We start from the raw sequence: 14,827 nt of genomic DNA, 5'->3' as shown, positions 1-14,827 counted from the left end.
TAAAAATCAAGCTAGAGCAGGGTGTGGGGGGTGAAACTGCCCCACATGCCCTGCATCTACTTACCATTGCAGCCAGGCCTCCCATGAATCAATACCTCCCTTGCCTTTCCAACCCAGTTCTTCTGCGCCCTCCGGCCTGCATTTAAAGCCTCTGATAGTCAAATGCAGGTCGGGGAGTGCCGTGCGCATCAATGCGGAGCTCCATTCTCAGCTGCAGAAACATTTACTTTGGCCGCAGAAGAAGTGGGCCTCCTGGTGAGACCGCCATGAGGTGAGACTGTGGAAAAGACACTCCCCGACAATAAGACCTGATGCCTTTTTTGAAGACAATCAATCAATCAGTGAGTGAGTGAGTGAGTAAGAAAGAAAGACCGGGTCTTACTTTCAGGGAAACATGGAAGTTATAGTGCCCCAGTCTCCTCTTGAATGGGTAGATTCCCCTGCCCTCACCTGGAAGCTGGATGTGATAGAAAAGGAAATCTCCCTTTCCCAGGAATAAAATTTTAAATGAGTGGCTTCAAATCCAAGGCCAAGGGACTTTGAGTGCATGGTGCTAGATTACAAATCCAACCCTGAGGTAACAGAGGAAAAAAAGTGATTTTTATTTATTAAAGGCAGCATGGTAGAGATTTGAGAGAATAGTTTAACTGCCACAAATTACACAAAGGTGAGATCTGCATTTTAAAGCAAATACGGATATAGAGGACAGGAACAAACACAAAAGTATATATTCAAAATCCAGTATGCAGTATTGCACAGAAATACAAATAAATCCATACCTGACTAAAAGTTTCCTGCCAGATTTTCCTTATTGATTCCTTTCTTATAGGCTTTCTAGATTTTAAGTCCAGTAACATGAAATCTCTTCTTCAAGGGTCTGCTTCCTGCATGGGTTCCTAGTCAGAACATGCAAGAACAAAGAAACTACTAACTTCTTTTCTCCTGAATCTCAGCCTCTCAATTAAGGGTCAATTTAAGCTACTATTTTGGTCATTGGGTTCTATGTTCAAAACAGAGATTTGTAGTAGTACTTGTAGTTGGAGTATTCAGTGCCAAAACTTCTAAAATCTGTATGCTGGCCATTACTCTGTTCATTGTGAATCAATCTGTATCTTCTCTATGACACATGAACCTTTAGTTCATGTTCTTCATGCCTTATTCTTTTTTTTAAAGACTTCTGATTATGAATCAATCAAATTTCAGAAAATAATAGCACTATCAGTTTGATTCCCATTCTATCTGTGGACTGTAAGACATAGGAAGAGATAAATTTGGGAAAGCTTTCATATATTGAAAATAGGGATTTGCGGCTAGATTCCCTATTATTCATATTCAGAGCTGTTTATAAAACCTGCTGATGTATGTATCTGAAACATACTGATGCAGCTTATAAAACATGCTTTAAGTATAACAGTTATTCCCTTTCCTGCAACCAGAAGAGGCGCTGTTTATGCATCATTGTGAGTGGAAGGTCTACTCTACAAAAGCTGTAATTTTCTTGAGCAGTGCAGAAGGGCGTAACAAGAGTCATGCATTGCACATGCATGCTTATTGCAAAGAAGGAGACACCAAGAGGATGTGCAAATAACTCTATTTCCCCTCCATATTTCCTCTAACTGCAGACATGATCTGTAAAATTAATATAGGCATAGCTCATATATTCCTCTGTTGGTAAGGCACACAAATCCTTGGCACATTATTCACAGGCATGACTCACTTGTATGTTTCCTGTTTTAGTGGTTGCTTTTTGTTAATATATGTAAAATACCTAAAACCCCCAAGTCTGTATTGGTGCATACATTGTTGATTAACTTGTATCTGTATGTTGTGTATCAGAAGTGACGACTGAGGCTTGCACTGTATTTGACTGTGTCTGTAGGTAGCCAAAGATGTCTCTGCGCGTCTCCATAATGAACTTGAAGCAGTGGAGAAAAAACGGATTAAACTGGAGGAGGAGAATGAAGACTTGCGCCAACGGCTCATTGAGAGTGATTTGGCTAAGCAAGTGTTACAGAATGAGATGGACAAGCTTAGAGAGGTAAGTACATTTGGGGGGGGGGGACCGTTACTTAAACATTTTTATTTACAATTTTTCTTTCAAGGGCTTAAGATCATAGAAAGGACCATGCAGTAGTTAGGCTGAGAAGGAGTGAGTTGTTCAAAGCTGTCCAGTGAGTTTGATATTTGAAAGACAATACCAACCTGGACTTTGTATTTTCAAGCCTAACATTAATGAATATCGTTAAGTTGTGGAAGGTTTGACTAGATACTGGAGCACCAAATATCCATCTGTGGTTTGTTCTGACAAAGCTTCAGTGTTGTGATGTCATTCAGATTCAAGCCCCAATCAGTGCAAGAAATAACTGCAGACAGGAATATGTTGGGAAACCACAATGGATTTCTAAATGGCACACTATATGAGTTAAAATATAAGATCATTGTTTTGATAAATGACAGTTTAGTAAACCTCTTTCACAAAATATGTTTGTTAGTAACTACATTTATAGGAGAGAAATCACCTGTTTCTGCAAATTCCTTAAACACTTAATATAGTTTCTTTCAGTCTGTTGCTGCTTCTGCTATTTCTCTCTGTGTTCCTAACATATGTAAAGAAATTGTTCAAACTGGCAAAAGATGTATAATTCTAACATCTGCAAACAACGGTTGACGTCTATCAGTGGTTATTTCATCAGATTATTTTCTAGCTTGTGGCTTGGTATAATGGCCTGGCTAACTTACGGTTTCTTTTTAACTTTTCTCTTAATGCAGTGTGTATTTCAAGAAAGCAACTGGATAACATATAATGCAGGATAGTGCCTTTAATCAGGATGTCAGTTCTCCCAGACTCTTTTTCCAGAGCTATACATTGCTTTAGCCTAAATCTCTTTCCTTCTAGAGGGAAGGGCTGTGATGAATGGGTATTCTATCGGCTTCAACATTCTCTCTTTTGGTTAGTCTTGTGCTCTGCAGATGGCAAATAACTTTTTTTTAGTTTCTGCAGATGGCAAAGGACATTTTGGACTCTTTTTAGGATTAACCAGTTGAAATGTTTACTGGGAAGATGACGTGATGCAAACAGAGAGGCATTGTCAGAGACTGGCATCATTCTGAGAAATTCCCTTCATTCTAATTAACAGAGGGAGCAGCCCTTTCTCCCAATTTAATCAGAACAGAAGCACACATACAAAAAAAAAATTATAATTTGCTAGCAGTGCCTTTCTAGAACAAAATGGAAACTTTGAGCCAAGGGTTTGGTTAAGGTCTAAGCAAAATATTAAATATACTAAAATAAAAAGAGTACAGATTAATAGGCCATCTGAATCCCTGTATAAGGGGGAAGAGAGCAGATGGATGTCAGACTAATAATAACTTAGCACCATGCTGTGTTTCTGAGCTGTCAGCAAAACATTCTTCTGTTATCATGATGCTATCCAGATCTATTGACACTGTATTTAGACACTATAATGTTCCAAAGCAACAGAGAAATCAAAATTAATTCAGGCTTGCTGAAGTAATGATGACAGATTTCTTAAACTGGTATGTTTAGCAAATCTCTAGGCTTGGAATACTATCTTAAGAAAGAGAAATGCCTTGGAGCATGCAGGGCATTGCCAGAAAAGGAGGTTGAAGAATGGAATTATGTGTAAGATTGGGACAGAAGGCCAAAGGTTTATTTAGCTGCAGTCACAGCAGACATTTAGTATCTGCAACGTGTGATTACTACCCTAGTTGGAAATGGGCCAGGTTTGGTTTGATTTGAGGTATGTGTGTACGTGTGAATGTGTTTGCATGTTAAGAATTTTTACCAGCTACCTTTGTGTAGGGGGAAACTCCCCCCCAAATCAACTATCATTTTCTAGAGCAGAATTCCTTTGCCACCCATTACCATTTTTACTTTTAATTCTTTGAGCAAATAAATATCCAGCAAAATTTGCATGCTTTTCTGGAGGTATTACACAACTGGTCCCTACTACGATGAGGATTATCAATTTATTTAATATTAACAATGCTGGATGATATCATTTGCAAAAAAAGGAGTAATTGAAAACAACACTTAAAGATTTTCTCAAGAAAAACATCAGCAGGAGGAGGTGATGGAGAAAGCCAACAATTAGATGTAGAAATTAATAGGCGTTTACTTGGCTCTGAGTGACTCTTCTGATTGCTCTAATTCCAATCTTCTGGATAGGCTTTTTAGAAAGATAGGCTCATATATATTTGTTTAGTTACAACAATTATATTTCAATGTCATCCATACTCTTATTTCTGAGCAGTTCTAAGCATGTTAATGTTATCTCTTGCAAATGAATAATTTGTTTATTTATTTTTCAAATCACCCTCATTTCCATTATTCCTTAACTTTATCCTCCTCCTTAATGCATGTCACCTTCCTACAAATAATTATGTATTTATTTTTTACTGCAGAAAATAATAAAAATGTATCTGTAGGTCAATTTTCTGTCTTTGGCCTTCTAAATGATATTCCTCCATTTCATTTTGACGGTACTTACAGGTAGTAATACATAGCACAGCTGGACAAAGTCTAGATCAGGGGTAATCAACCTTGGCTCTTTTATGACTCGTGGACTTCAACTCCGAGAATTCCTGAGCCAGCTTAGCTGGCTCAGGAATTCTGGGAGTTGAAGTCCACGAGTCATAACAGAGCCAAGGTTGACTACCCCTGGTCTAGATGGTGCTACCATTAGAGGGGCTCACAATGGTCCGAATCTCTGCACCGAAAAAGGTCTTGTTAATGGATTCACTTCAGCCTTGGAGGGAAGCCTTGTGATCATGTGCCCGTGAAGTGGCATGATGCTTGTAACTCTGAGGACAGGTTGTAAATCATATTTATGAGGCCATCATAACTTTGAACAGTCATTAAACGAATGGTAGTAGCTAGAGGACCACCTGCACTTTGTCCTGTTTTGGGCACCACAGTTCAAAAAGGGCATAATAGATGAAGGGCTGCTATGGTGGTAGAGACTAGAAAACAAGCCTTATTTGGAACAAATAATGGATGTTAATATGATTAGCCTACAGGAAAAACAACTGAGAGGAGATATGATAACTATTTCTAACATCTGAAGAATTGTCACACTGAAGAGAGAGTGGACTTACTCTCTGCTGCTCCAAAGGACACAACCAGAACCAATGGTTTAAAACTACAAGAAAGAAGTTTCACATTAGACATCAGAAAGGATTTCATGAGTGTATGAGCTGACAGCCAGGAGAACATGTTGTCACAGAAGACTGTGTAACCTGAAATCCAGTGCACTGATTTCAGCAAAATTTTGTATTATTCATCTATCATTGATGGATTAATTTTACTGTTTGAATAAAAACAATTGTAGGCTCTTAAGGTATTTATATTTTTTCTAGTACTAAATAATGGGATGGGGACTGGAGATCCATTTTTACCTGATTGCTGCTTCAGATTCAGAATTGGGGATGAGACCAGAATAGGCTACACTCTTGACCTGCACAAAGTGGATAGTCCTCCTTCTGGAGCTGAGAAGTTGGCCATGAAATTGGTTAGTGACCTTTTGGCAGTTGCAATAAAAATCTATTCTTCTTTCTAGTTCTACATCAGTTTTTCTCTCTGTAATTGCATATCAATTTGCATGGTTGTATAGGAGAATGTTAGTGGTGCTAGAGAAAGCAGAGTAAATGACTGTGACCAGCTCAGAAGCCTTATTTCTCTTCATCCATGTTGGATAGGACTAGCAATGTTTCTTTTTGCTTCTCTTTCTAGGCAGCCTGTCCTGCTTATCCATACAGTAAGCAATATGAGTGGACATATGATTGGCTTTTGCGCAGCCTGATGGCATGAGCTGAATAGTAAATGGAGAGAGGAGCGGAGACTGCCAGTGAGAGATTAGGGATTACAGGAAGGGGTGGGCTGCTCTATGACCAGACTGGAGTCACATGGTGTGTGCTTTCATAATGTGGGTTGCAATGTGGCATACAGATGTATATTTAGGCTTTTAAAATATTACTATATCACGAACCTTTTATATTTCTTTCCCTCTCTTCCACCTTTCCTACTTCTAAAATGTATTTTTAAAAATTAAATTAGCATTCTTTTGGAAGAAAAACAGACTATGCACTTAAAGCTGTACTGTATATAATTTTGCACATAAAATCCTGTTTATTTCTTGATGGGCTGTGATGCTGTTAGCATGATGGTAGGAAAGAAAATACTTGAAATTTTTTGTCCACATGATTGATGCTACCTTAGAATTAGTGAAGTCTGTTGGACTTAAATCACAATGTTGTATTCAGCTTCAAACTGTTTAGCCAAATTTATTAGGCCTAATAAAGAAAACTTTAATATCAGGTGTTATGTCCTGAGCCTGCTGAAGCATTCAGCAGGCTCAGAAATTTTGCAAAGTTGCCCGGGACCAGACTGGCTGTTTCCAGCCTTGCGTGCATGTGCAAGGCGGGAAACAGCTTCTGCAATCATTGGTTGACATTGTCTGGGTCTTGGACACTATAAAAGGCCTGCGCGCCATTTTGGCTGTTGTTGGTTGTGGATGAAAATAATAAATAAAGGCTTGTTGTCACACGATGCGTCCCCTCTTAATGCTTCTAACCCGCGAACATAACAGTGGCGACGAAGGTGGAATCGCTGTAAGCCACAATTAACAAAGAAGAGAGGACTTACCAAGAAGTCCTGGGAAGTTCAGCGTCCAGCATAGCGACTCTGCCTGCCAGTACAGCATCGCTGGAGGTGAGCTCGGCTAAGGGACCCCTTCCCCAGATAACAGGCTTGCAGTGAAGGCATTAACTAGGGTTACAGAAGATGTCTAAGATTGGCCACTTGTCAGAATTTGAGATTGCACACCCGGAGCGCTGGAATTTGTACGTGGCGCGAGTGGAAAACTATTTCAGGGTCAATCAGATAAGGGAAGACGGCCTTAAAGTGGCAACCCTGCTGTGTGTCTGTGGACAAGAAACATTTGGCATAGCAGCGAATCTGGTGGCCCCTGTGCTTTTGGAGTCAGTGACTTATGCAGACTTGAAGAAAATGCTTAAAGAACATTTCCACCCTAAACTTTCTGTAATTGCTTGGTGACACGCGTTCGAGCAGAGGGATCAGAGGCCTAGTGAGTCTGCTGTGGACTTTATTGCTGCTTTAAGGCAACCAGCGAGGCCTTGTGAATTCAAAGACTTGGAAGAGAGGCTGCGGGATCATTTTGTTTGCGGTCTAAGGAGTTGTGAGCTGCAGCAGAAGATCTTTGCCAAGGAAGATGTTTTGTTCCAAGACGCCTTGAGAGAGGTTGCAGCTGAAGAAGCAGCAGGTGGCACTGTGAAGGCTTTGTGGCTCGCCAGAACCCCTCCATCAAGAGGTCGCTCAAGAAGATCCAGAACAGGATCCTGAAGAGGAGGTGGACAGTCTTCACCAGCCAGCAGAGAGGAGGCTGAAGGAGCATCTAGACAGGGTCCCAGCATCTCCTCAGTGTTTCGGGTGCGGAGGACGTCACAAGCGAGTTGACTGCAGATTCCACTCTGCCATTTGCCGGGCATGTGGCAGGCAAGGCCACATTGTCTCCGTCTGTTTGGGTCGCCAGAACAACCTCGGGAAGAATTGCTTCAGAAAGGTACCAGAGTCCCCAGCCAAGACAGGGTGGGTTTCTGCGCGTTGCGCAGAAGCATTTTCAAAACAGGGACACACAAGCCCCTTAAGAAAAAGCTTCACATTGACGTGAAGCTGCAAGGGGTTCCCTTGTCAATGGAGTTGGACACAGGGTCCGCTCTATCAATCATTTCACATGACACCTTCAAAAGGATTTGCAGCAGTAGTGGCCTTCGAGTCAAACTCAGGCCATCGAACCTAATTCTCACTGACTTCCAGAATCAGTGTGAAGGGGGAGGCTATGCTCAAAGTGCAGCGTAAGGCTTTTGAAGGCCTACTAGACATGGTGGTAATTGGGGGTAATTGCACAAGTCTCATTGGTTCAAGGCCCTTGGGATCCAAGTGACTGGGCTTCACAGCCTGCAAACATTAGGCCTTGCAGAAGTCTGCAAGGAATTTGCTGATGTGTTTAGCACAGAGCTTGGTTCATACAAGGGGCCTCCCATTGCCCTACGCTTAGACCCAGCTATCACACCTATTAGGATTAAGCCTAGAAGGGTGCCTTTTGCTCTCAAAAGCAAAATTGACGCAGAGCTGGACAAGCTGCTTCATCAGGGTATCTTAGAACCTGTGGACTCTAGTCCATGGGAAACTCCCATTGTATTGCCTCTAAAGGCTAATGGAGAAGTCCGAATTTGTGCGGACTATAAATGTACATTGAACAAAGTGCTGCAACAGCATGCATATCCAGTGCCTGCGGTAAGCCACATTCTGGCCTCCCTCGGGGGGGGGACTTTTTGCAAAGCTTGATTTGGCACAGGCCTCCCAACAGTTACCTGTTGATGAGGCAACAGCTGAGGCTCAAACAATCGTAACTCACAGGGTTTAAGGTCAAAAGACTGCAGTTTGGGGTTAATGTAGCATTTTCCAAAGTGTAATGGAGCACACGCTCCGTGGTATTCCTGGGGTCTGTCCCTACTTCGATGACATCCTCATTGCCAGGGAGTCATCTCTAAACTTAGCTGAAAGATTAAGGGCTATCTTGCTTCGTTTCCGCCAAGCGGGTCTGAAACTGAAGCAAAATAAATGCAAAATTGGAGTCACTTCCACTGAATTCTTAGGTTTCAGAATTGATGCTCAAGGCATCCATCCTGCTGAATCCAAGCTTCAAGCAATTCAGCAGGCCCCAAGTCCCAAGTCCAAAAGTGAGCTTCAGGCATTCCGGGGACTCTTAAATTTCTATCATACATTCCTTCCCCACAAGGCTGCAGTGGCTGAGCTGTTACACTGGCTCTTGGATAAACAGGCTCCATGGCAGTGGACTAATGTCCATGAAAGGAGTTTCAATGAAGTTAAGGCCTTGCTCTCTTCAAATGCGGTCTTAGTGCATTTCAGTGAGCAGTTGCCAATGTGCATCGCATATGATGCATCCCTTATGGGTGGGAACAGTACTCAGTCACCTGGAGGCTGATGGGACACAAGTTCCTGTGGCCTATTACTCAAGGACTCTGTCATCTGCAGAACATAATTATGCCCAGATTGACAGAGAAGCCTTGGCCATAGTGGCTGGCATAAAGAAATGTCATGATTTCTTATATGGCCGCCACTTCACGGTCTATACAGACCATAAGCCTCTGCTGGGGTTGTTTACTACAAACAAACAAACAAACCCCTCACATAATATCTCCCAGAATGCTGAGATGGTCAATTTTCCTGTCAGCATATGACTACACATTGATTCACAAACCTGGAAAAGAAATGGGCCATGCAGATGGCCTCAGCAGATTACCTCTAACACAGATAGAGGCAGATCCTGCTCCTGCTATTAACATTCTTTCCATTCAGGAAATACCTGAATCTCCCCTCAATGCTGCAGAAACTGCCACTGATCACACGCTTACACGCGTGCTGAAATGGGTGTTGTCAGGATGGCTTGACATGTGTTCAGATACTGAGTTTCAAAGCTTCTGGCAAAGGAAGCACAAGCTTTCCACATTCAAAGGATGCCTGTTATGGGGTAGTAGGGTAGTCATCCCAGCCTCATTAAGGTCTAGAATCTTGATCTCTCTGCATGAGGGTCATCCGGGTATAGTACGGATGAAAGCACTTGCACGCAGCCATCTCTGGTGGCCTGGGCTCGATAAAGCCATCGAGGCCCAGGTGCACAGGTGTCAAGTGTGCCAACAGTCAAGCCTAAAATGCCTCAAGCCCCTGTACACAGGTGGGAGGAAACACAAGCCCCTTGGTCAAGGGTACATATAGATTACGCTGGGCCCTTTCAGGGGCAATTCTTCCTTCTCGTTGACTGCCATTCCAAGTGGTTAGAGGTTGTACTGTTTCCTCCACTGCTACTGCTAAGACTATCCAGGTGTTGAGAGGAATCTTCGCTTCTCATGGACTTCCAAATGACCTGGTCTCAGATAACGGCCCCCAAATTACCACTTTTGAGTTCCAGGCTTTTCTTCAGGCCAACTTGATCCAGCACGCGACTTCTGCTCCATTCCACCCATCTTCCAATGGCTAGGCAGAGAGGATGGTGTGCACTACCAAAGATGCTCTCAAAAGACTCACTTATGGCAGCTGGCATCACAGGTTAGCTGATTTCCTTCTTGCACAATGCACCACACCTTGCACAGCCCAGGAAAGAGCCCAGCAGAACTCCGCTGGGGTCGCCGTCTCATTATGAAACTGGACAGGTTGCACCCAGACCAGGTGGCTTCACAGGTGTCACAGTCATGGGCACCTAGGAGACTACAATCCGGTCTGGGCAAGGAACTATGGACCAGGACATCTCTGGGTCATAGCAGTGATCTGCAAGGTCTCTGGGCCACTATTGTACGAAGTGGCCTTGGACGATGGGTGCGTCATCCAACGACACATAGACCAACTGCGCTGGAGGCTGCCCAGCAATGCTTCCGCTCCTGGCTCTGCTCTCGGGGGGGGGGGGAGGACCATAATCTTTATTCTGGACCACAATCTTCCAGCTCCAGTGGGTTTTCACACGCTGCCACACATGTTCCCATGGCAGAACGGGGGCATTCACAGAATTCAGTTATTGCTCTAGAACTGGGGTCATCCCAGGCTTCAGCAAGTGCTCCAAACAGGAAGTCTCCAGAAACGGGGTTTGCCATGGAGGCGGCTCCTGACTCTGGCACCTCTGGCACGCACATGGGGCCAATGGGGTACTGGAGCACATCAGCCACTCAGACTACTCCAGCTGCTGGTCTTGGGCTTGAGGGACAGTGCTCCTGAAAGGAGTCCATTGTGGATTTGGGGAACTCCACCCCACTACTGGACTTGGGAAATTCCACCCCCCCCCAAGGAACCCTGGCTTGGATTCAAAGGATCCAGCCAGTCAGCAGCTGGGTGGGTCACCTGGGTCTTTGGGGCACCAAAGTCCTGTTCTGCCTAGCCTGGCAGGCGAGTTGGCAGGCTAGGCACACTCACCGGCCATCAGAAGGTCACAGCAGGCCAAGGGCTCACTCAAACATCTTGGGGACTATGTGAGGTTTCTGTCAAGTCAAGGGAACCTTACTAGTCCTTAAACAAATGCAGAACAAACACTCTGTAAAGGGTGTTCTTCCCAGCATGTTATTTTGTTGTATTTTTTTGTGAAAAAATTATAAATGTGTGCAGGCATATTGTGCTTCACAATAACATCCCATCCATTGAATGTATGTACCTGTGCTGCTACACAGTAAGGTGTTATTGTTTCATCCAGTGGGGAGGGGTGTTATGTCCTGAGCCTGTTGAAGCATTCAGCAGGCTCAGAAATGTTGCAAAGGGTCCCGGGCAGACCAAAAGCTGCCCGGGATCAGACTGGCTGTCTCCAGCCTTGCGCACATGTGCAAAGCGGGAAACAGCCTCTGCAATCATTGGTTGACGTTGTCCGGGTCTTGGACACTGTAAAAGGCCTGCACGCCATTTTGGCTGTTGTTGGTTGTAGATGAAAATAACAAAGAAAGGCTTGTTGTTACATGATGCGTCCCCTCTTAATGCCTCCAACCTGTGAACATAACACCAGGCTTTTCTAGAACACAAGCAGATGCTTTGCAACATTTGAAATAGAGACCAGAATGTCATCTTCCCCCTTTATTCTTATCAATTAGAATGTTTTAAGCTTGCAGATACAATGCCTTTCTATTTTATTATTTTATTTATTATTTCCAGACTTGAGAGCTTGTCAATGTCCCAATTCAAATGTTACCATGTTCCCTTATTACTAGAAAAAACATTGCTTCTATTATTCTGACATTTGTGGTCATTATTCGTCCTGAACTTGTGGTCTCCTTCTCTCCACCTATTTAATCTTTCTGCAACATACTATACATGTTAACTATCTTGCCTTTATTACTTTTTAAAATAATTCAAGGCAGCGAACATACTTAATGCTCCTACTGTTTTTCCCACAGCAACAACTCAGTGAGGTAAGTTGGGCAGGTCCAAAATCACCTAGCCAGTTTTCCTGCCTAAGGCAGGAGTAGAATTCACAATCTCCAGATTTCTAGACCAGCATCTTAACCACTACACCAAACTTTTCATTTTTCATTTAATAATTTCTATTTAGCAATTAGGTGATGCCATTTCAATAGCTCAGATTGTTATATTCTGATCTCCAGTTGCTTCTACCAGGAAATTTCCTCTTAAAATTATTTTGAATTTTGATCAATTTGAATTTCACAGTATCATTTATCTCTTCCCATAGCCCATTGGTTTTCTTTTGCCAGGATTCAATGTTGGTTATGCTGATCTTACATTCTGAATGTATGACTTCAGTTCAAATCTTACTGGTAGACCTCATCTTTTTAATTGTATAAATTTAGCTCTTACATTTGATCCCAATAATTCAACATTGTCTGGTCCATACTTTGCCTCTGGAAATGTATCTTTTTTCAATTTTCTGTCCAAATTTCAAACTCTATTATATAATAATACTATTAATAATACTAATATTACTACTACTACTACTACTACTACTACTACTACTAATAATAATAATCCCTCTCACAGTTACTACTATTGAGCAAGGTACCTCCTATACTCTACCTGTACATTTGGTTTTTCTTGCCTAAATATAGAATCTTACTTTTTTCACCATTGAATTTCATTTTGTTAGATAGGGCTCAATGTTCAAGTCTGTCAAGATCCTTCTATGTCTTAAGCCTGTCTTCTGGAGTGTTGACTACTCCTGCCAGCTTGGTGTCGTCTGCAAATCTGATGAGTTCCCCATCTATCCCCTCATCAAAATCATTGATGAAGATTTTGAAGAGCACTGGGCCCAGAACAGAGCCCTGGGGCACCCCACTACACACTTCCCTCCATGTAAATACAATGTAGTTAATTTGATTCCAATGTTTATCTGGTGATGTCCAGATATAGTATGTGTATTTATTGTTAAATGGCAAGGCAAGGTTTTTCTGTGATTAATGAGTCTTACATTATCTTAAATGTATATATTTTTGTAAAGTGAGGAGCTGCATTTTTAGTAGTGGCTCCACCAATTACCAGACTTAGTGCATCTTTGGGCTGACCATGTCATCACCTCTAGATCTACTTAAAGCTTTATACTCTTTCCATAATTAAAACAGTTCTTTCCAATCTAGTGGAGGATGGTCTTATCACATAGCTCACAGACTTGTCTACACATTACAGTAATGTCCAGAAAATTTTCTGGGCAACGAGAGAAAAGTGATTTGGCATTCCCTAGATAGGTTGATTCCTGAATAATTTGCAGAGCTTCATCTGCCCTCATCCCCCATTATTCTTAGCTTTACCCCTTCTGTTTTGACCTAACCAACAAGGGTATAACACATGTTAGGTCTTTGGAGGTATGAGTTTTCTGCTATATCAAGGTAGTAATCCCTCAGGAGGGTGTGTATATACAAAATACACACACTCACACAAAATGTTATTTGAAGGTTGTGAGCCAAGCAGTTGGGGAAGGGCTAAGGGATTATGTGTTGATTATTCTCCAGATGGAGGAAGCATCTCTTATAATTGGTCAAATGGTGAACAAGGCCAATTAATTTTCACACTTATGGCCTTTTGCACCTGTGGCTTCATTTGTTTTACAGCAAAATATTCAGAAGGACTTGTCTAGGCTTAAGGCAGAAGAGATCTTGTATGAATGTCTGGTAGTAACAATATGATAGTAGTCAAAATCACATTTTTTAGCTTTTCCTATCAGATAAGAATAAATTGTAGCATAAATATTTTGAAAAGATCTAGACAGACAAAGCAATATAGATAGTCCTCAACTTACAATCATTCCATTAATAACCGTTCGAAATTACAGTAGCACTGAAAAAAGTGACTTACAAACATTCCCCTTACAACTTACAACTGTCACACAGTGCCACAATTCCCACAATCATGTGATCAAAATTTGGGTGCTTGGTCACTGACATATAGTTATGATGCTTGCAGAATTTCAGGGACATGTGATTGCCATTTGAGAAACTCCCAGCAGGCTTCCAACAAGCAGAGACAACAGGAGAAGCCATATTCGCTTAACAACTGCATTGCTCACTCAGCCACTGCAGTGGTTCTCTTAATAACCACGGTTGTAAAATTAAGCATGACTCATTTAAAAACTGTCTTGCTTAGCAATGGAAAGTCTGGTCTCAGTTGCAGTTCTAAGTTGAGGATTACCTATACTATAAACAAATCCAAATCAAATCTGTGGGAACTGGATGGATTTTGATGATGCTGTGTAATCCTGGACACATAAGTAGCTTTGAAAAGACACTTCCCTTTCATCACCCTGTAATCAGGGGGGAAATCCAGTTTTTGTTTTGCACAGCCTTAGCTTGTTCTTGTCAAATTACAAATGTTATAATTTCTTAAATTACTGCCTACAGAACTTATTAAATTCTGGGATGAAAATTAATGGGGGAGCTATATAGTTCTGATCTGTATATCACACTAAGACAAAGTTTATTTTGCAGTTTGTTTTGCATTCAGCATATTAATTTTAATTTGCATAACTCTACAATAAATAAATAAAACTTCTGGCAGTCCCATAGAGAAACAAATATGAACTTTCAAGGGCATAAACAATAACTCCTCAACCGCTGGATTTTTTTTCTCTTTTTAATCTTTCACTTTCTAATCATCGTCATACACACTATAAACAACAAGCACAAGAAAACTGGAATTGTTTTGGAACTATCTCCAACAATCACGATCACATCAAGATTATGGTAAGTGCTAGTACGAACTAAATTATTGTGAGGGCTATAAATGCTAAAC

General features: G+C 41.8%; 1 protein-coding gene across 5 annotated transcripts in view; it reads left to right on the top strand.

Moving 5' to 3' along the window:
• SOGA1 (suppressor of glucose, autophagy associated 1) overlaps positions 1-14,827 on the top strand; it is a 104,090-nt gene that overhangs the window by 35,935 nt on the left and 53,328 nt on the right. For all 5 annotated transcript variants that reach the window (XM_039319174.1, XM_039319172.1, XM_039319175.1 and 2 more), the window contains exon 3: positions 1,880-2,038. In XM_039319174.1, the coding sequence (XP_039175108.1) occupies positions 1,880-2,038 (159 nt within the window). The remainder of the gene's footprint in view (positions 1-1,879; positions 2,039-14,827) is intronic.

The sequence above is a fragment of the Crotalus tigris genome, unplaced genomic scaffold, assembly GCF_016545835.1.
Source record: "Crotalus tigris isolate CLP2741 ecotype Arizona unplaced genomic scaffold, ASM1654583v1 scf7180000022411.5474196:2289641, whole genome shotgun sequence".
NCBI classification, from domain to species: Eukaryota; Metazoa; Chordata; class Lepidosauria; order Squamata; family Viperidae; genus Crotalus; species Crotalus tigris.
Note: the sequence above shows the minus strand (reverse complement) of the source record. Positions and strands in the feature narration are given on the sequence as shown.